This window comes from Podarcis liolepis (genome assembly GCF_965112155.1).
Source record: "Podarcis liolepis genome assembly, chromosome: 6".
Classification (NCBI taxonomy): domain Eukaryota; kingdom Metazoa; phylum Chordata; class Lepidosauria; order Squamata; family Lacertidae; genus Podarcis; species Podarcis liolepis.
The window spans coordinates 47,762,054-47,784,414 of record NC_139559.1 but is presented as its reverse complement, the minus strand read 5'-3'; the positions used below and the strand labels follow the sequence as shown (position 1 = coordinate 47,784,414).

Here is a 22,361-nt window from a genome sequence, read left to right as displayed (position 1 = left end):
AAGAATTTTTAAAATATTAATTCGTAATTAAGTGTTTTGCCTGTTTGGGAAGAAGATTCCCCAAATATGACTCTAAATCCCCTCCCAATTACTATTAATTCACTGCATCAGGGAATATCTCTTTGAGGAGCTTAAGTGTGTGTGAATGCAGGGCTTTGAATGATGTGGTTTGAGGCTCTGGGAATTAGCTCAGAACTAAGAAGTATGTGTGTGAGAGAGAGAGGGAGAGGGAGCTTTTATTTCCCCTTTCTAGAAGCTCAGTGGGATTTATGAGCACATATTTCTAGGGAGCATCAGAGGGTTCTAATAACTGCTTGAAAATCTGATCATTGTTCCTCCTTGTCTGTGCCAATTCTTGTGTCTTCCCCAGGGTTCAGTGCCTCTGATGAGAACTCTTTGTTGGATGCTGTTGCGGTAGAAGAAGGTAAACTAGATAACTGTGATCTCTGCACTGTCATTACCGTGTGCTTGTGACTTTCCTTCACCTAGCGTAAAGTGGTAGTTAAGCCTTTGAAGAGACAAACTGTATCTGATCACTGCTCTCTGACATCTTGTCGAGGTTTGGCCCTGATTCATACCACATGACTAAGAATTAGGCCACAGCAGCCAGCTAGACTTGCAAGACAGAGAAGAGAGTTAGTGAATGGATCTCATCTAAATTTTCAGAAGATTCAAGTACAAAGGTGACTGATAAGTGGGTCTTTTGTGACTGTGGATATCTGCTAAATTCCACATCCTGTTTTGGTTTAATCTAGAGTGATAAGAGTCTGTGATAAGTGATTTGGTATATTTTGAATGATATAGCCTAAACCAGTGGTTATTCATGCTTTTTAAAAAATCTATTATTAGATATCTTACTTGCCTTTTACTATAAGGTGCCAGGGTAGACTACAGCAATAAAATAAACAGTTTTGAAACAAGCAAAATAGTCACAACTATAAAACAAGAAAAGTGTAAAACAGTTAAAAACAGTTCTGTACATAAAACAATTACAAACAATTCCACATATGAAAACTGTTAAAAGTAGTTCCAGTATAGATGCAGTTTGGGATGAAGTCCTCCATTTAAATGGCTTGTTGGAACTGGAAAGTCTTCACAGGTGCTGAAAACACAACAGAGGGAATTCCAAGGGGCAGATTCCAGCACACTAAAGGCCCAATTCCTGTATTGTGCAGGGTTGACCCCATTACAATATGGTATTTGCAGGAGGCCCTCACCTGCAGAGTGCAGTGATTGAGTGGGTTTGTAAGGGGTGAGATGATATTTTAGGTACCCTGGTCCCAAGATGCATAGGGATTTGTACACCAGTTCCAGCACCTTGAATGTAACTCAGTAGATAATGCTACCATCCAGGTTTTAGCGTTGGAATGCTGCAGTTCTTTCCTTTTCCTTTTCTGAAGAATCCCAGGTGCTGAGCGCCCATCTTCCGCCAATGCTCACAGCTTCAGCTCGCCTCCAACCCCCGCCTGGTTCTTTGGCTCAGCCTCTGCGTTCTGCGCTACTAGAAGGGCAAACCCACTACCAAGCCACTGACGTGGAGTGCTCTCCCATCCAAAACAGCCCATGGAAAGAGACCAGTCTGGACAAGCCCTATGAAAAGCCAAAGAAATCTACTGAGCCCAGCAGTGTGCCAAGGTCAAGACCTTTCTTCTCTCCCTCTTCTTTGGATATGCTTGCGTGGTCTTGAGATCAGCCTCTGTTAATGTTTGTTTGCATGCATGTAATATGGAAGCTACTGTAGAGTCTGTCCTTTACTTCATTTTAAGAACAATAAGCATTGTATTGTTTTGCTGCTTTATTGTGATTGTGCAATGTTTCCATTTTTTTATTTCCACAAATCCACCTTAAAGTTGCTTAATTTAATAACATGAAATGAAATTGCCTGTAAATCCCAGCCAATATAGGCTTCACAATTGCATTGGGGAAAGTGTCCTTTGAGAACCACTGACCTAGAAACTTAGTAGTCCAATTAACTAAGCCAGAACAGCGGGTTTTGTGGACCCACTTGAGTCTTGCTTTCTCTTTTTACTCCTGTTTTTCACTCTTAGGGGAGATGAAAGGGAGGGGGATTTGACCCCTGACCAGAGCCTCTCACTCCTTTGCACACAAAGAAAGATGACAGGACTGCAGGCAGTTTCTTACTTGATGTTCTTATTGTGTTCTGTTACAGCAGTCCAGGCCTGCTGTCTCAACCGTCACCCAGCCGTACCCCTCAGACAACTGCTGAGGCATCGCCATGCCACTTTGCTCCTCCCAGGAAGCTGGAAGTAAGGAAACAGGCTGGTTCCAGTGCCCCACAGACACCTGAGTTCCTGGGAAGGAGAGGACAACCTCAACTGATGAGGTACTCTATGGACTTATGGTCAATTCACGTACTCAAGCAGGTGGCCCTGCCTGTTGGTACCTAATCACTCTTTGAAGTTTGAACATGTCAGATACCTTGGGGTGAGGCTATATGTACGTTGTGCTTCTATTATCAGGCCTCACAAATGCAAAATTTAAAATTCAGCGTTTTGGGAATCTCAGCTCTCGGTTATTTTTGTTGTTGTTATTATTATTATTATTTTGCAAAAAGGGTTTTCTAGTCCTCCTAGCTATGAAAATAGGCTTGAAGGCAAATGAGCAATGTTTGGGAATATGTTGGAAGCTAGAGGAAGGGCAAACAGGATTTCCAGCAGTTAAGGGCTGGGGCTTTGTTTCATGACCCTCCTTTTTCCAATTGCGTGCAGAATAAACTATACAAAGGAAGCATATAATAATGCAAAGCAGCTCTAAGGAGATTGCTGTGGCAATGTAAGCATTTCTCCTTTCTCCTCCCCACATCTGACATAATGTTCTTGGAGTTCTCCTGACAATTCCTAGAGTGGTTTAACCAGTGCTGTTTTTTCTAAACTGCTCCCTTGTTCTCTTGTAATGGCAATGGCGCCCACCTGAGTTCCGGATGAAAAAAGCCCTGGATTTAACAATCAATCCTTCCTTGTAGGGAACTCTAAGAACTGTAGGTGTGTGAGGGGAAGGGGGCCTCCTAACGACTCTCAGTGCCCTGAATGAACTACACCTCCCATAATCCTTAGGGGGAAGTGCTTCAAAGGTGTTAAGGTGGCCATTGCGAGCTCCTGATAGATGGTCTTAACTCTCTCCTTCTGGCCTCCAGGGTGTGTTCATCCCGGGAAGGCTTCGAGTCCCGTGGAAGAAGCGCATTGCCAAGGCGGCGTCCCACCTACTACACTGTCACCGTCCCCGAGTACTGCTTCTCTGTGCCCAAGGCCAACCCAGCCGCCAAGCCCACCTACCACTCCGCCTCAGAAGACAGCAATTCGGATGTCTCCAGCATCTCCTATACCACCTCTGCCGGTAGCAGCAGCCCCGACATCTCCTTCCTGAAGCCAAGCTCCTCGGTCCCCGTGGAGGAGCCCCTGCAGCCGTTTCAGAACCAGACCTCCAAGGGGAATGGGCCCGAATACCACTGCCAGTGTCCTCAGAAGCTGCTCTCACCGCTGGGCTACTTCTCTGCCGTTGAATATGACAACCACCTGCCAGCTGGGCGGGAGCTTGGCCACAGCCGGCCGCCCTTCCTGTCTGTAAGCTCCGCCCATTTTGCCTACAAGGAAGAGGCGGTGCCTGTGCGGTTCCACCGGTCGGTTGTTTCTCACAGCAGGGTGGTGCGCACCCCATCTCTGAAGGACTGCTCCCCGATGGGGCCCCGAGTCCTCTCCAAGTCGGCCGTGACAGAAGAGCTAAAATCGTGGCACGAACGGACTCGGCTGCGTAATGCGCGGCCACATTCCCTGGACAGACAAGGGGCCTTTCGCATGCGCAGCGGGCCCGGCCGAGAGTTGCGCCCCTCCTGTTCCATGGGGCAGCAAATTCAGGTGAGGATCTTTGGGCAGGAAGGTGTCTTGGGGAGAGAGGAGCCAGCCTCTTATTTACTGTTTCGGCAAGAGTTTCCTCAATATTCCAGCTAGACCTGATTAAGGAGAACATGCTAATGTGCCATGTTCATAGATAAGCTCATTTTCTATGAACAAATTAGTGCAGAAGCCTCTTAACGGGTGTGGGGAATCAGGAATCTGCAGCCCCCAGATGTTACTGGGACTCCAACTCCCATCAGCCCCAGCCAGCAGGGCTAATAGTCAGCATGATGGATCTTGTAGCTCTCCAGATGTTGCTAGACTACAGGTTTCCATTCCTACTTTACAGGCTGTTAGTATCTGGGCACACAAGGAATTGAAAGCTCTGTGTGTGCGCCCATGTGAATAGGAAAAATAGAGGAAGGCTTTCATGAGTACTAGCAGATCTGTAGAAGCATGCTATAGTGCTGCCTCCTGTAAGATGAAGGCAGGTGCCTCTCAGGTGCGATTCACTTCACTGCTCAGGTTGTTATGTTTCTTTTCAGTTTTTTGCGGCCTGCTATGGCTACCAAAATGTCGACTGTCTTACATATTCATGGGCAAAAGCTGCTGTTTTGGCACACCACCAGAATGTGTGTTGGTGGAAGCAGTATTCGCTCATGGCAACCAAGAAACATGGCCTGCTCTCCGTGAGTTGGAGAGCCATCCACAGGCTCAGGGAAAAACAGATTCCACAGACTGCTATCGCCTCACAAAGGCGCACTGCACTGCTGGGCCTTTTTATAGCTGGGGGGGGGGGGCAGCACAGCTAGTGGGTTTGGCTGCTTCTTTTGTGCTATTTTCTAGCAATGTTGTGAAAAGCTTTTTTATTATTTTAAAAGTGCATTTACAGGTCCACTGAAAGCACTATGCTTTGGAACAGACATTTGGCACAGCCCTACGACTAATTAGAAGTTAAGCACAAATGCATGCAACACTACCACAAATTCAATTTAAAGTAATAAGATAGTGCTTTGGGATGGACTGGGATGGGGACTTGAGAACGGTAGATCATGGGAGGGGTGCCTAAGCCTTTTCCCAAGGGCCATTCAGCTGCTTCAAATCACCACCCCAGTTTCAGATGTTTGTTTGCACTGAGAGCTGTTGGAGTGTTCCAAATTACTCATGAAGAGGAGTCTTCTGGCTCAGAGCCTATAAGAGTTGACTCATGTTTGTGGCAGAGGGGAAATTTCCAAGTTCTCTGCCCAGGTAATTTTAAAAATAATAGAGTTGTATCCAGTATTAATCCTACTCCGGAGTAGACCCATTGAAGTTACTGGACAAGACTAACAGGCTCCTTAATGGCGGTAGGTCAACTCTAAGTAGGACTAGCACTGAATACAACACATTAAGTAGTACCCACTTCCTTGAACCTCAGTAAAGTCCAGTAGTCCTTAAGCTTGTTCTAGTTCTTGGTTCTGAAAGTGAGATGAGCGCCGCATCCCATAGTCGCCTTTGACTGGACTTAACTGTCCACGGGTCCTTTACCATATTTTTTACTGTATGCTTGTTGGGCAGTTTGTTAGATAGGAAAAGGTTATGTTGCTGCTCCTTTGTTCTGATGGTTGGTGACAACGGCATTGCCTTCTGGCAACTCTGCACGCTGTTCCTTGAGAAACATAGTCAGTGAGAGGAATTCTGAAAGATATGAATCCTGGTGGTTCCGCTTGGAGAATTATGTTCTTTCGATGTGCAAAACTGTTGCACAATGAAGCACAGTTTTTTCCTCCTTGGGCATCTCCCTCGCCTGCAGCACAGGGCAGAAGCCCACAGCCATGCGAGCAAGAGCTTGCCCTTGGATTCCTCCCATCCTCTTCAATGCGTGCCTCCCCTCACCTGGAAACAGAGCTGTGAAATTTTAATCAGACAACTCTGTGCTGTGCTAGGAAGCATTCACATGAGCAAGAGAAGACAGCGACCATAGATTGCACGTTACGTGTTTGTCTAATCCATCTTCAGCACAAGGAAACCACCCAAAAATGCAACATCAGATAAATCCCTGGCAATTCTATGCCCATCAGTTGGGGCACATGTGCATTTTCAGGTAGTTTTATTTGTGAGTCCTAGAGGCCAGTTACGCTGTTTCAAAACCTCCTTTGGCCAGTTCATTTAAATCTGTGGTCCCCATTCAAGAGATAGGGGAGCTTTACTCACCTAAAAGGAGGAGCCATGAGGACAATCTCCTTGTATAAGCATCGGTTGAAATAGACTCCAGTCCACAAAAGCTCATTACTTTATTAAGTCTTTAAGATGCCAGTTTGCTGCAACAGACTAAAATAGCCACCCCTCTGAGAGTGAGCTCACACTTCAAGTTTGCAGGTGGGTGCTCCTCTGGACATGCCTGTGAATAATGGGTAGAAACCGTGGAAGCTTCACGTTGATTACCGTATTTTTCGCTCTATAACACGCACCCAACCATAACACGCACGTAGTTTTTAGAGGAGGAAAATCTGTAGGCATGCCACCCGTAGGCATTTCCTCCATAACACGCACAGACATTTCCCCTTACTTTCTAGGAGGAAAAAAGTGAGTGTTATGGTGCAAAAAATACGGTAATAGTTAGAAGCTGTTTTGGTTTTGCACCCATGCATGCCAATATAAATATAAGAAGCTGCTTTGTAGTCAGTTAGACCATCTTATGCCAATATTGCTACTTTTAAGAGCCTCTTTTAGTCCTCCTTAATGCATAAAGCTATGGCAAGCTCTGTTTATTTGCCTGCAGGGGCTCAGCTTTTTCCGTGAATTCTTTAGGATGCTCTAGACACCTAATTTGTTTTACAGCAGGGATGGGGAGCTTGTGGTCTTCCATTTGTTGCTGGACTACAAGGCCCATCATCTCTGATGATTGGCCATGCCAGCTGGGGCTGCTGGGAGTCCCAGCCTCTTTGGAAGGGCCACAGGTGCCGCAGCCCTGTTGAAAAGTGCCAGAGCACCTCCTTTCCATGACTCTCTATGTGGTGGGTCCTCTAGTCCAACCCCCAAAGGTGAAAGCATGAATGGTAATCTGGCTGGAAAATATCACAGCATTTTAAAGACACTTAATTTAATGGCACTGAATGGAAAGAATAGGAAAGATTGCCCTGGAAACTTTATTTTTACACTGCGCTTAATGATGGGAGAGGAATTGATTTTATAGGCATGGAGAAACATAATGGGCCACATTTTCCTGAGGCAATCAAGATAGGAAGTGACCGTCAGCTGTAACAAATGTTTTCATGTTTGATGAAGGAAATTGTATTTGGTGGTGGTAGGGTTGCTGCTGCTGGGGAGATGTGCTGTTGCGACAGTTCCATTAAGAGGCTCCTTTTTTTAACCTTCCAGGTTCCCCGTGTCCATATCCTGAAACGGTCTTTTGAGGGAGCCCCTGTGCAGGTCTACGTGCCAGAAAATGGAGAAATCATTACTCAGGTGTAGAGACTGCTGAATCACCGTGACTTCCTGCAATTCGGCAATGTCAGCAGGCTGGCTGCCTAGACCGACCCGTCTCCCCATTCCAGGTTGGAAAGACGAGGCTTTGTGTCAAACTTTGGTGTGTTCTTCAACCATCTGATCCTGCTTTATTAAAGAGAACACTTTAGGGGCTATTCTGCAACCTATGTGAGACTATATAGCTCAGTCTCTTCCTTTGTTCCTATGATGAACTGATGCAATAGACTACTGCAACAGACAGCTGGGTTTGCTGTCCTGTGCGGAATACAGAGCACAGCAAGATCCCTCACCCCTCTTAACTAGTGTTTGCTTGTCTGCCTATTTATTCACGTCTGTCTGTGGTGGAAAGATCTTGGGAGCCAGCTGTAGGTTATGAAAGCAAGAACTTTAGAACTTTTTATAGCTTTTCAGAAAAGAGCCAAGCCTGACTACATGAATTTTCTTTCCCCTGCGGAAGCAGAATCTGCCTGCCCTCACAAGTGCTAGATGTGGAGCCTCTGTTGTCTTCCTTTTTCTTGCATAAAGTAGTGTGATGTAGCAAACAGGCAATGGAGGCAAGCAAGCTTCCCCAAGTGTAGTTTGGTGTGCATGCCCTTTCCCTATTGTTTTCCCTTCACAACTGCTTTTCACAGCATTTGCCATGTTCTTGGTTCTGTACCTACATCACAACGATTCTTAAAAGGAGCCCTTTTCATGTGTGGCTCTATCTTTGTATGAAACCCATCACTTTGTGGAAGGGGTTTCTCATTATACAAGCATGTCACAAGGAACTGAGAGTGACTCTGTTTGGTCTCAGCCCAGAACCTTTTCAACTTACAAGTCATGGCAAAAAAAATGGGCATAAAGCCTTCGTGCTTTTAAGGCTAGAAATGTCAGTTTTGAAAAAGAAAAGCAGATTCTCCGGATGCCAGGTTTGTACTTAATTTGCCGTGCAATCCTAGACTGGACAAACACAAGATGTTTTGCTTAACCTCTACTACTTTCTATGGGGTCTTTTCTAAGTACCCGTCTCTCTTTAATATTGGTCTTTGCTTCTCGGGTAACCTAGGGATGTTAAAGCACTAATTATGGTATCATGATGATCAAGTGTGTGGTATTGCAACCAACACTGTTCTTAATATTAACTTATTTGTACAAGGTTTGCCAGTGGAGGGAGAGGGAATATGTATGATGTGCAACTATGAAAGTTACCTGGACTCGGCTCAAAACAGTGTTAAATCTACCTGAACATTTTTATATTGAATAGGATGCTTTTTCTGAGTCCTTGTGTGTTCTAATCCTTGCAAGTCATCATTTAGGAATTGACTCTGCTTTAATTACTTCTTTAGAAACAGTCAAAAACAATGTTTTGTTGTTGCCCCAAAGTGTGCTGTTAATTAAGTAAAGAAAAGGCAAAAAGCCAGGTCATAAAGATACAGTTATCAGATGACACTTAAATTCTGGCCAGGCTCGTTGCTTCTGGGTTGGTTTGTTTTTAACTTCCTAGATCAGAGCCACTTGCTCATACCTATATCAATATCCATTTCCTCATCAGCTCAATCTTCGTACCACTGAAAGAGCCTTTTGAACTTACACTTAATGGCCTGTTTTATTTTTATTAAAAATAATTATTCTCAGATCTTGTTTTGATGTTTATTTATTAAGAGGAGGAACAAACACATTCATTGGAAAACCATGTACAGCGGGAGCTTTAAATAACTTACACTATTTACATAGCGGTATAAAATAATTACACACCTTATCATGTACACACGCACACACACATACATACGTGTGACCATTTTGCCTGATGGTACAAAACCCCCAAAGAAGCCCTGAACACACACGCCAGCCTTGAGGGGGAGAAAACACCTTTCAGGGCAAGAAAAGGCACCTGTCAATTGAAACATGATTATATATGTATACATAAACCAAGAGGTGGAGCAAACGGGCCTATGGTGTTTATGCACCTTAGGGGGCGTCTTTCACCCCAGCTCCTTTCTTGGAATGCAGGGATGGTGCATGTTATCCTACCACCAGGAGGCCTATTCCCAAAGCAAAGCCTTAAGAACACCAGGAGAACCTGGCAGAGATTTTCCCAGGGCTGCTAGATGAATCAAACAGGTTGTACAAACCCACTTTTGAGTCTCGTTAATGACAGTGTTCTCTTAATGAACATGCACATTTACTCCCAAGGGCTACTCAAAGCAGACGAGGTTTTCAGCTTGCTTATTCTGACCCTTCCCACCGTGTGCTTCACGTAACTGTTCAGAGGAGGTAAAATGGCTCTCCTGGTTTGCACCCAATTTCATTTGCAGGGTTTTGCACTTTGTCACGTTGCTTGGATCAGGACTATTAAAAAATAAAGAGAGAAGGGGGTAGCTTCTTCAATATGAGAAAATATAATCCCATACCTAAAAAGCTAGCAATAGCACTGAGGCACATGGGACTATATGGCAATATGGTCAATAATTTAACAGTTAAGCAGAGTGCTGTCGGGCACAGTGCTTTCAGGTATATCAAGTAATACTTTACAAGACATTTCATATTTCTTGTACTAAACAGACTTCCTCCAAGGAAGAATGGAGGAAGTTTTAGGTGAACTGTGTGCAGCTAATTCACAATGTATTCCTAGAATATATTTTTTTACAGGCAACTACATTCACAGGTGGACTACAAGCTTCTGAAAATATCGGACAAGATAGCTTGTGTAGCCATGTGAAGGCGTGAGGATTGTGCTGATTTCATTACCGATGGAAGATGGTCCCTCTTCCAAGGCTTGAATCACTTGGACCTCTCTGTTATTCTCAGCTGAGAATGCTAAGTCACGAGAAGACTGCAAAGGACACAATGATTCAATAAATATCAGTCTTAACATTTAAGAAGAGCTTATTAAAATTGGTGCTGCTGGTGGACACAGTACAAGCTGTGAGCTTGAATGTAAATCAGTCAACAGCGAAGGCAAAGCACACTTGCTTTCACCTTGCCTTCACCTCACTTTTGGGACTTAGGGGTCAGTGGTAATGTGCGGTCCCCAGACTAATTCAAGTTTTATTAACATAAAAAACCCCCAAAGAGTAGAACTAGACACCTTGGACCATGAGGTAGGTTAACTCAAAACAAGCCCTCACCCTTTTTAAATTTCACTCATGCGCGTGCACATACACACACCCCTCTCCCTCCTGCTCCCCCATCCCCAAATAATGCACAAGACAATACACAGAACTTTTTGAACACCCATACAGAATTACAGTACAACAACCTACTCCCAATGGAAGAATCTGCAGCTTCACTGCATGGAGCGGATGAAGTTCACACCCAAAGCCAGTTTATTAGAGCAGAAGACTCCTATAAACCAGGGGGCAGAGCTGTGGAATGGTCCACCAGTGTGCTGCTTACCCCAAGTCTGCTGGTTGAGGCATGAACTTGGTCCTTGGTCAGGAGAGCACAATGCATGTCAAAAGTCCATTTATACCACATATTAACAGCCAAGTGAGGAAACGAAGGTTTTGAGGAGTGCTCTGTGACTCTCCAGTGAGGGCTGGGACAGCCCTGCTGTGTTACACACAAACAGAAAGCTTCATCTCTTGCAAAGTGATGCTCACACAGGGTCCATGAGAACACTTAAGTGGGTTGAAACTCCACCAGTGAAAATTCAAGTTGATTGAAGCACACAGAGAGAAGCTTCTCCTGCTTATTCATTGCAGAGTCTATTATAAAGACATGAGTATTGACGTGAACGGATGCCAAGCAGGTGTAAGTAAACAGGTGATGGGGCAAGACTAAGAGGGCAAGTCTCATCATCCCACATCTGGGGAAATGTGAAGACAGGAACGCATCACCACACGCTTGTTCAAGTGTTTCTTACCCTGTTAAAAATCTAAAGGAAAAAAACTCACACATTTCTGTTCCAATGCTTAAAAGGGTCCTTTCTCCACCTGAGAGGAGAGAGTCAGTTTCTGTTGCCATTATTATTTTCTCTTATTGGAACAGGACAATGTAAACAGCTTCACAGATTGAAATAATGCATGTTTCTCCCCAGGCTGCCTGTGAAGACTTTCCCAGGGAGAAGCCAAAAACATATTCCAGTAGCTCACATCTTTTTTTTTTTCTTCTCCTGGGAAATCTAGCACTATGAAAAAAGGGACCAGCATTACAATTTCAAGTCTGAAGCTGGAACACAGAAAGCAACCATTCTTCCAAACTAACAGAAATCTTGATTCCACAGTTGAAGAAAAAGTGATAATCCAAATCCCATATTAATCATCATCCATTTGACAGACCTCACTTATACAGTAGAGATTTTTCTTTTTTATGTTCTCTTGGTAGGGCTCTAAGCATTTGAAAAGGAAAACCTTTGGCGATTCTACTTTTGGAGCGAAAACTGAGAAATATCACATGTGCTTAACATTTTTTAAAAGGTGGCTAACTTTGCCACCCACCCTTCCCCCTTCAGAAAATCACACACACACATACACACAGCCCATCAGTGGTGGGGTGGCAATAAGAGAAAGGAAGCCAGCACATTAATACTCATGAAAGATCTAACTAGAACAAGAAATACCCTCTAAAACACAACAATCAACTATGCAGGAAACACATCCAGGAAGCAGCTGGCATGTTTAGATTTCCTCTGGTCAGTTTCACTGTTAAGCTCTGAAGGAATGCCATAAGCAGGGCACAGGCGGCCATAGGAGTCGATGGGTATGGATCGCTCAGGCGTGATGGAGTGAGGAATGAGGTTTCTTGCATCTTTCCTTGATAAACCCCCTTGGCCAATGAACACCTAAAACCACCTATTTTGCAGAGCTTCTCACATAGCCTGGGGGGTGCCTGTTTGGGTGGCATGTGGATTCTGATAGGAGAAATGCTCTCAAATGCCTCAGCTTGACCTTCCTCCTTGGCTGACAATGCCATGGTGGGAGTTTCACAGTTCAGTGTCATTGCAAAATCCTACCAAGAAAAAGAGACATGGAGCATGGAAACTGGAAAGGAAAGAAGGCTCCCTCACACCATCCAACCAACTCACTCACTGGGGCACATGGTACCAAAAAGCCAGGGTGCCATCTTTTCCTGAAGCCCTGAGTGTGTGAGATTCTGGTGGGAAGCTAAGCACGTCCTACCCTTGCAAGCATGGCTCAACAAGAGAACCACATCTTGTCTTCTCGTGACCTCCACCACAGTCACCATGTCCAAGTAGTTCCCCAGGTTCTATCTAGGTTGTGCTGTTCAGTAGCTTCCTTGCACTCCAGAGTTTCACTGTCCAGTCACTGGGGAATGAAGGGGAAAAGGTGGGAATATGACATTTAGAAAGTCAAAAACCAAACACTGAACAAGCTCAGATAAAGGGAAAATGGAGGTGCAAACCACAGATTACATAAATAACATGCTTGTAAAAAGTGTGCTTAGTAGATAGGTGAATATTTATTTTGAAGGAAAAGCAGCCACATGGGCTCCCAGTCTGGACCACACTCCTTAATCTGGGCACTGTGCTGATTTCCCACCCAAAATCCTTCCCCTCCTGCCTTTCACTCTCTTGCAATGCCCAAGGACACCATGAAGGCACACGGGCTACTCCAGAACAAATGCCCTGTTTAAAGCAAGAGAGAAATAATTCAAACACCTTCACTTACTGCAAAACCAGAATTCAAATTGGGACCTGCCTTGGGGGTTGTACTCCCCCACCCCCTACATGGTCCCCATTGACATTTAGACACACAACACACACACATACACACAATTTTATTTGTATGCCACCTTTCCACAGTTCAAACCATGCTCAAGGTGGCTTACAACATGAAAGGAAATGCGTAACTGCAACATAACAAAATTAGTCATAAACAATAAATAAAACATTAAAAACACACACAATCAAACTGAACAATTTCCACATAAATCACGCCAACCCTAAACATAGTTTATTAGAGGTTAGCTTCATTGATTTCAGTGGGACAGGCTTCCAAGTGAAGCATGCAGCCTTAATAATGCAACCAAGCAGGCATGTCAAGGAGGAAAGTGAGATGGGGTGTTTTTTTGCATGCCCACTTTGGAGGTGAACTGGGAAGTAATGTCTCCCTTGGAAAACACCTCCACTTACTGCCCTAAAGGGAAAGAAAAGCAAGTAAGCATTGCATACCGTTAAGAAGCAGCTGAGATCAGCTCGCAGAGAAAGGGGTTAGGGACGAGAAAGAGGGGAAGGGGGAACACAGCAAGAAAAAGTGAGCAGGAGAGTAGAGAAGACAGGAGGAGGGTCAAGGCAGACTGGTAGCACGGCCCTTGATGGCAAGGACGCGTCGTGGAAGGCAGGGGGTGAGCCCAGGCACGTAATTCCATAACTTTACCCGGCAGTCACTGTGGCACATAGAAACAGAGAGAGAGAAGAGAGACAGAGAGAGGAAGAGAGAAAAGGAAAAAAGAAACATGGTCGGAAAAGAGGAGATTAGAGACTCCAAAGGGGAAGAGAGTGAGTGGTGGGGCCTGGGTTGCCCTCCCTGGGGAAGCCCTCTTGCCAAGTCTTTGGCCCTTGCTCTGCCGGAATCTCCATGGGACCATGATGGGTTACCAAGAGTCCCCACAGCTCAGTTCAGTTCGTGACTGCTGGGACAAACCAGCTTGTTGTGCCTCAGTTGAGGAGCTATGTCCTTAGGTGCTAATCACTGGCTACTACAGCAAGGCACCCTTTCGTAAGGGGCAGTGCCAGAAATCAACCTGAGGTACAAACAAGGAAGCACCATGCAGAATCTCGCTGGAGATGTGATGAGGAAGAGGTGAACTAAAGAACCATGAAAAAGCTGGTCCTTGCTCTCAAGGATGCACAGTAAGCGACTCTGGGAGATCGGTGTTGAGACGGACACCACTGCACTATGGCTCTGTGAGCAGGGCAGCCACAGAAGCAATGGCTTCCTCTGGCTCCTCCGTCAACCAGGTGCTTGGGCCTGTAACCAGCTCATCTCTGGTGGCACCTCATTTTCTTGAGCAGCTTGACTACACATGATGGGATGCAGCGGGCAAAGAGTTCGTGGTAAAGAGAAGCCCTTGCCCTTAACACTCACCTGGAAGCTGTGAATATGTGCTTAGAATTGGTGCAGATGGCATTGATGGGGCTGTCGTGCCCCTTGATGTCCCCAACGGGGGTGAAGTTATCGACATTCCAGACCTTCACTGTCCCACCACGGCAGGCACTCAGCAGCATGGGCCGGCTAGGCACAAAGGCCAACGCACAAACCCAGTCTTTGTGTGCATTTGGGATTTGCTAGAAACAGGAGTCACAATGAGCTGAGTTAGCATGGGCCTGTTGCCACACCCCAAAAACTTTTCCACCCACGGATTTCTGAATGAGATGACTTGGGAGTTAAAACAAAGCCCAAGGGAGTGGACTAGATACTAAAGAAGAACTGGAATAACACTGCCATTCATTGTAGGTGTTGGTTATGCCATAAAAATAATGCCACCATGCCATTAATTTGTCCTGAAGGTTATGGCACAGTGGCAGCTAAAACCCAATTGGCCCACACACCAATCTTGCAAATGCAGGGGAATTCTTTCATTGGGCTTGTTCCTAATAATGCAAACAGTCTTAAAATGAGGACACCTAGCTGACACACCTCAGAAACCTGAACAAATGTTTGCAGATCGATATCACCACCTGGAATTGAGGCTAAATTTGAAATGGGGAACTGGCAATGCAAAAGCAAGGCCACACACTTGAAAACTGTGAACACTGCAGCAACAAGAGGAGAATTCTGCATGAGCAGGGCCGACCCTTTCAACAGGGATTCCAATTCTTAACTAAGCCAGGACAACTTCCTTCCTTTGGTTCTTATGTGACACATTTGGCAAAGACAGAAGTTACTGGATTGCACTCAGAATGGCTGTTGGCTTGGCCTTCCCACAGCCCTTGCCAATGGCCACCCAGTATAGGACCCACACAGAGCTTGGAAGATTAGGGTAACATCAGAGGTACTTGTCCTCTATAAGCAGTTTTATCCATTTAACTCTAAAATAGGGCACCGAAGGGCATAGATCAGCAGTGGAATATCTGTGGCTTGCTTGATGTTTTTAGACCCCCAACTCCCATTGGCACCAGTCAGCATGGCCAATGTCTAGGGATTATGGGAGTTGCCCCAAGCTCCCCAAACTGGGCACACACATGCCTTGGGACTAATTGTGCTTGTTACCAGTAGTAAACTAGATAACCAAGTCAAGGACCACTAAATAGCTAGAATAATAAATAATACAACACATAGGCAATAAATAAGACCCCCCAACAAGACTTTGAAGGCCAATGTTGTTTGACTGCTGAAATATACAATGGAAATATAAACTTATTAAAGGAAGATAGTAGGATTCTTTTACAACTGCTTTCCCTAGTCTGGTAGCCCTAAACATCTGGAGGACACCAGATTCTACTAGATACTGCCAGCAAGTCAGTGCTCCAAGAGATTTGGTCCTTGCTCACCCTCTCTCTAGAACAGGCATAGGGTAACTTTGGCCCTCCAGATGTTTGGGACTACAATTCCCATCATCCCTGACCGCTGGTCCTGTTAGCTAGAGATGATGGGAATTATAGTCCCAAACATCTGGAGGGCCGGAGTTTGCCTATGCCTGTTCTAGCATAATCACCCTGCTTTTTTGAAGAGGCTTACTGAGCTCAATACAATCACTATCTGAATTTCAGCATCTAAAATTTCCACTGGCCTCATGGTCCGCCCCCTTCAGGGATGTCAGCATGGGGCCTTCTTACCCCTGCACTACAAGAGGAATTTATGCGCCAAATGTATATTGACACCCTCAGCATAATTCACACCACACAAATGGTATACCGCCTCTGTCTTTGAAAACCCAGCATCCTTCCCTATCATCCCTCATACCTGGATGAGCTCCTGCTGGTCCAGGTCCCATTTCTTGATTCCGTTGTCCCTGGAGCCGCTGAAGAGAACATCTCCCTGAATAGCTAGGCACTCAATGCCATCATAATGTGGGGGTTCAAAGTTGTGAGTGGGGCCAATGTTCCCAACAACGCCTTCCACAATCTCAAACATCTGCAAAATGAGAAGTGGCAAAATAAGAATCCACAGCCCAGGTTCAACCTGCAGTTAACCCTGGGCTCAGTGTCCCACGCTTTCAGAAAGGTAGGCATTGTGCTAGATAGTCCTATAGCTTTCCCTGCTCCAGAGTAACTCTTAAAAATAATGGAATGGATTCAACCAATGAGTCTTGCTAATGGAAGGCTGTGCAATGACTTCTACTGGTGAAACAGGGCTTTTCTCCCCCTTCTCTGCCCATGCACCCCACCCAATTGACTTGATTGGGGAGAATAGCCCCCAGAATGGCATATGGTAGGAGGAGAGGAGGACTCATTCCCTCTAGCAAGCTGAAATCCTTGCACTGATGGAACATAGTGCTACTCTGAATTCTTCCCCTTTTTTATATATGATATTTATTAAAGTTTCAAAGAAAAGATTACATAAATAAAAAGAGAAAAATAAAAAAGAAAGAAATAAAAAATAAAAATACAAAATACAAAATACAGAAAAAAGATAATAAACATTTAAAAAACACATCAATCTTTCCGTACCTTACATTTCATTTCCTTGCTTCCCTGACCTCCTCACACCTCCCTTTTTTGTATTCCAGTTCTATTAATTAATTCAGCAATTCCTTTCCCTCTTTGTTTTTATCTTAATCCTTTAACTTACTAAATTATGACTTTGGATTTTCACCTGTTAACAATCCATTTTTACATACACCTTAATAACATTGCTGCTAAAACCACTTAACTTCATTCAGACATAATTCTAACATTCATTAATTTTGCAATATTTCTGTAAATAGTCTTTAAATTTCTTCCAATCTTCTTCTACCGACTCTTCTCCCTGGTCTCGGATTCTGCCAGTCATTTCCGCCAATTCCATATAGTCCATCACCTTCATCTGCCATTCTCTGAATTCTTCCCTAAGTATGTTTGGTTATGTGGGGGACTAAGGATGCTGCCAACAGTGAACTCAGCAAAGCATAATTATTATGTCCAATACCTTGACATAATGATCTTTAGATCCCGTGATGACTAGGTCATGGTTGCTTGCAGTCCTGTTCACCGTGAGACACATCACTGGCCCAATATGGCCTGTCAGCTTCCCAATGGGCTGCAACCTAGTCAAAAAAGCGGAAAGGGTAGTGTTGAGAAATTAACAGCAGGAACACCCCCCCAAGTAATGCCCAAATACTAAATGTATTCATAAAGGGGTTGAGTTTCAAGTTCTTCAGTGTGAGTAATTGAGGAGTTTGGGTCATGGCAACAGTCTCTTGCCATTCTCTTCTGGGCATTTTTGCAGATTTCCAAACAGTTTGGAATTGTAGGCAGTTCGCCTCCTCTCACCTGTTTAGCTCCCAGATGCGGACAGAATTGCCAGTAGCTGCATAGAGCATGGTGCCTGTGGGGTTCAGTGCAATCTGGTTGATCTGGTGCTCTCCTTGCACACTGGTGATGGTGCGGGTGGAGGTCCCAGCACAGGCATCCCCGGCAATCACCTGGCCTGATGAACTAATAGAGGGAAAGAGGGAAAGAGATATAGAATCATAGAATCATAGAATCATAGAGTTGGAAGAGACCACAAGGGCCATCGAGTCCAACCCCCTGCCAAGCAGGAAACACCATCAGAGCACTCCTGACATATGGTTGTCAAGCCTCTGCTTAAAGACCTCCAAAGAAGGAGACTCCATCACACTCCTTGGCAGCAAATTCCACTGTCGAACAGCTCTTACTGTCAGGAAGTTCCTCCTAATGTTTAGGTGGAATCTTCTTTCTTGTAGTTTGGCTCCATTGCTCCGTGTCCGCTTCTCTGGAGCAGCAGAAAACAACCTTTCTCCCTCCTCTATGTGACATCCTTTTATATATTTGAACATGGCTATCATATGACCCCTTAACCTCCTCTTCTCCAGGCTAAACATGCCCAGCTCCCTTAGCCGTTCCTCATAAGGCATCTCATATGATGGGGAGTCTCACAGAAGCAGGAATGGAGTTCAGCTGCAGGGCAAGAGACTGCAGATTTGCCTTTGCCTTTCGGAGGAGGCTACTCAGACAAAAGCAGCTCCAAAATAAAGAGCAAGGAAAGGTTCAACTCCACGAGGGCCAGGAACAGCAATATGTTTTCAAACCCACAGATCACCTGGAAGGAATTATTCCTCAGAGGAACAGTTCTAGCAGATTGAAAGGAGAGCCTACTGAGGGTTTGTCACAGGATTAGACCTGGTGTGCCATTTTTTATTCTTAAGAATAGTCAGTGCAGGAGCTCCTTGACTGGGACTGTTCTGATGTGACTTTGCTATGTTCATCCTTGCACATTGCACAGTAGGACTAAGCATGTGACAAATGACATGCATAATCTGGCCTGTAGATGTTGGAGGAAGCAAGTTTGGTGGGTAGAGAGATGGCCCTGTGTCAGATGTCAAGGCAAAGGAGCTGTGCCCTGTGGAGCATTGCGTTCCACTGCAAAACAGGATATAGTAGACCAGCAAGCAGGTGAGGAGCACCTGCAGATACAATGCTATCCAAACATCAGCAATCAGAAGCAGATTGTGGGATCTCACAGTTCACTTTCCCCTGCCTTATGCCGCAATGGATGATTTGGCACAATGTTGTGTGACCATGGATAGCAATGGATTATGCTCTTAAACCCCACTTTGTTAAACCTTACAAGGCCACAAATGAAGCTTCTAAAAACTCAAAAGCAGCAAAACAGAAAGCTGCCAAGTACTTACGTGAGAGTACGAATACACTTTGCAGAATCCCGGATGTCCCACACTTTGATGTAAGAGGTAGAGACTGTGAACACCAGGCCAGAGTGGTTACTGTACTTTATGGAAACCACATTGTTTGGGTGGCCTTTCAAGGAGGCAATTTCCTGGCCAGTCACCAAGTTCCACATTTTGCAACTCCGATCTTTGGAAAGAAGAGAGAACTTCAGTTGTGCCAGAAGTGCCCTAGTTTCCCATCTGAGAGCAGTAACCACCACTCTCTCCTAAGCAACGTATTTCTTCAGTGATTCTAAGATGTGACTACTATTTTAAAATGTGGACATACAGCAGATAAGATGGAAAGCAGCCGGTTTTAATTCAAATTTGAAAGGTTCAGCAGTTGCAGAAGTTTCTTTTTTTTCTGGGACAGCCATTGTCTTTATAGTCATCCTTAACTTTTTTGCCTCCCACTGCACTTATCGGAAAGAGACATGACACTTGTTATGCCCATGTGTGTGAGCAGGCACACACATGCTTGACTTGCCAAGGAAAATAGTGGGAGTGCAATATATCTAGAGGGCACTTGTCATGTGATACACCATACAGACTGAGCCTACTAAAAACTGTCTCCATGTAGTGGCTACTCCACATGTGAAGCACTTTAATGTCACTGTTCACAGGGGCGGGGAGAATGGCTGTCCCAATTGCAGCCATGGGGGCAGCTTAGTTCCGTCAACCATGTCCCTGGGGTGATGCAGCTGCATCATGACACAGAGTCCTTCAAACAGAGGTACTGGGGCAGGGGGGAAGGTTGCTGGGCAACTTGTGTAAGCTAGGGTAACTAGGGCGGGGAAGGCAATAGTATAAAAGGGTGGGGAAGGCAATAGTATACTTTTTCTTCCACCACCTCTGAAAATGCTAAATTTTTCACCATTTCTGAACATTGCTGGAAAAGCTCCAATCAGAACTTCTGGCTCAGTGTTCATTCATACCAGGCTTAAGCCACCAAAAGCAGCTCCCACCCCCTCTCTCAAACACACACCTTTGGATCCAGAGAACAACAATTCATCTGTAGCATCCAGGCACAGGACAGGCTTGGTGTGTCCTTCTGCCACAGAGATGCATTGCAGTGGAGCTGTCCGGGCACTCCTGGACCCTCCCACAGGGTTGATAATGCCCCTTGCATGGGAGAAAAAGAAAAATGCTTTGAGAGATGGTTCCTGCAGCTGCAGCAATCAGGCATCCTTAGAGTAACCGATCATGCACCTGGGAATCACACTGCTCAGGAGACACTGGCGTGCCAGAAGGACCAGACCCACATTAAGCTTAAAAGAGAAAAAAAAAGGTGGGGGAGCAACAGGCAGGCAAGCACATGCAGAATCAAGCTGAAGAGTATGTCACAAAGTTCTGGGCACAAACATCTTCAAGTTACAGGATGGGTGAGATGCTCCATCATTGGTTATATACTGGTGTCAGTATTATGCTGAAAGCTGATCCACTCAAATGCGCTTCAAGTGTTTTTTCCCAAAGAGGAAACATAGGTAAGAGCAGGGCTACAGAAAACATGTTTAGGCCCCTTTCCGAGCACAATTCAAAGTGCTGGTACTGACCATTAAAGCCTTAAACAGCATCGGCCCTGTATACCTGAAGGAGCATCTCCACCTCTAGCCTGGACACCTCAGTCCTCCTCCGAGGGTCTTCTTCTGGTTCCCTCACTGTGAGAAGTGAAGCTTTAGGGAACCAGGCAGAGGGCCTTCTTGGTAGTTGCGCCTGCCCTGTGGAATGCCCTTCCATTAGATGTTAAGGAAATAAACAGTGATTTGTCTTTTAGAAGACATCTGAAGGCCGCCCTGTATCAGGAAGTTTTTAATGCTTGATGTTTAGTTGTGTTTTTATATTATGTTGGAAGCTGCCCATAGTAGGCGGGGTGTAAATAAACTATTAGTTGTTGCTATATTAAAGCCAACTAATGTTTTGTGCATTCATAGAAGTTCTTAATGGAATTGAAAACTGCAATGCACAGCCCTGAGCACCAGAACGTGTGTATTTACATACAGCTTTGAATGGGAACACAGGAAGCCACTTTATGCTATTAATCAATCCATCTCAGAACATTGACTGAAAGTGGTTCTCCAGGGTTTCAGGCAGGAATATTTGCCAGCCTCACCTGGAGATATCATTGAACATGGAACCCGATGCATGCAAAGCATCCATAGAGTGACAGCCCCTTCCTCATCAACAGCTCCAAGTTACTGCATTGGCTGCTTTGTTTCTGAAAGATTATTTCAAATTTCAGCCTCCAACTCTCTTTGTGCAAGATCAAGGCGCAATGTAACTAATATAGTTTTCTTATCACATGCCAAGAGAGGCACTGGCTCTTTGTAAGTAACAAAAATCTCCTTTATTTTTTGCTCTGAAATGAACACATGGGTCCAAATGATTGTAATTATTTTAATAATCCAGTTGGTCCCATCTAGCATCATGTCATGTTATTCTAGACCTATAATCTTTGTAACTTTGACAACTCAAACTCCTCTTCTCCAGAATGTCTCCATCTGAGTCGGGCATGAAATCGGTGCACCACCTTGTGGTCAACATGGAGACACTTCAAACCTTCCCGGCAACAAGCTTTGTAACAGCTCTGAAAGTTGGCAGCAGTTTCTTATTTGAATACATGGGATCACCAAGACACATAAAGTTTAAAAAAGGAATGGAGCCCCTTCCCCAAAAATAAATCACATAAGAGTGAGTTAGAGGCTTGAACACGTCACACAAAACTTTTCTCCTAGATCAAAGTTGAGAAGCGGTAGTGTACAATACTGTTAAAATACATATCAAATATAGAAATGTAATGCAGTGAAAAAGTAGGGCAGAATTAAAGTGATAATATACTGAAACCAAGCTCCAGCTTGGGAGTACAAGTGAGTTTTTAAAAGATGCCTGATCAGCATCGATAGGGGCACTCACCTAAACTCAGAGGGAAAGTGGTTCTATAATAAGGGTGCCACTGCAGAAAAGGCCCTCCCGTTCTAATGTTCATGGATTTATGAGTCAATACCAAAATCTTAAACTTGGTCCAGTAGTTTATTGCCATTTTCAAAAAGTATGCACTCTTTTGGTTATTAGGACAGAAATAAACATAACAGATTACATTTCCCTTACACATGTGCGCCCCTCCATCTTCAGTGGGGTTGGCTAACGTCTTGAAAGTTTATTTTACACCCAGAAATAAGGGAAAGGCATTGCCGCTTGCTGGAGTATCGCTTTAACACGAAATCCAGTGACCAGAATCAGCATTCAGGGCCTCCGATGTATTCACAGTACGAG

At 44.8% G+C, this 22,361-nt stretch overlaps 2 protein-coding genes and 1 long non-coding RNA gene across 11 annotated transcripts in view; 2 read left to right on the top strand and 1 right to left on the bottom strand.

Annotated features, from left to right (window-relative positions):
• INAVA (innate immunity activator) overlaps window positions 1-8,935 on the top strand; it is a 32,963-nt gene extending 24,028 nt beyond the window's left edge. For 3 of the 4 annotated variants that reach the window (XM_083509391.1, XM_083509390.1, XM_083509392.1), the window contains 5 exons: window positions 371-424; window positions 1,401-1,635; window positions 2,171-2,344; window positions 3,155-3,872; window positions 7,212-8,935. In XM_083509391.1, coding sequence (XP_083365517.1) covers window positions 371-424; window positions 1,401-1,635; window positions 2,171-2,344; window positions 3,155-3,872; window positions 7,212-7,304 — 1,274 coding nt within the window. In that variant the 3' untranslated portion in view covers window positions 7,305-8,935. The remainder of the gene's footprint in view (window positions 1-370; window positions 425-1,400; window positions 1,636-2,170; window positions 2,345-3,154; window positions 3,873-7,211) is intronic. The other variant, XM_083509393.1, reaches the window with a different exon arrangement.
• LOC310709587 overlaps window positions 1-22,361 on the top strand; it is a 479,424-nt gene that overhangs the window by 26,168 nt on the left and 430,895 nt on the right. The gene's annotated exons all lie outside the window — the stretch shown is intronic.
• The window catches only part of KIF21B (kinesin family member 21B), a 65,520-nt gene continuing 52,096 nt past the window's right edge, over window positions 8,938-22,361 (bottom strand). For 3 of the 6 annotated variants that reach the window (XR_014527577.1, XR_014527578.1, XR_014527579.1), the window contains 8 exons: window positions 20,077-20,213; window positions 19,059-19,239; window positions 17,677-17,841; window positions 17,333-17,450; window positions 16,169-16,339; window positions 14,351-14,550; window positions 13,435-13,649; window positions 8,938-12,568 (listed from right to left, as the gene is read on the bottom strand). Coding sequence is in view for 3 of the 6 variants with exons in the window: in XM_083509369.1 (XP_083365495.1) it covers window positions 12,514-12,568; window positions 14,351-14,550; window positions 16,169-16,339; window positions 17,333-17,450; window positions 17,677-17,841; window positions 19,059-19,239; window positions 20,077-20,213 (1,027 nt within the window). In the remaining 3 variants the exon portion in view is untranslated. The remainder of the gene's footprint in view (window positions 12,569-13,434; window positions 13,650-14,350; window positions 14,551-16,168; window positions 16,340-17,332; window positions 17,451-17,676; window positions 17,842-19,058; window positions 19,240-20,076; window positions 20,214-22,361) is intronic. The other 3 variants (XM_083509369.1, XM_083509370.1, XM_083509368.1) reach the window with 1 other exon arrangement.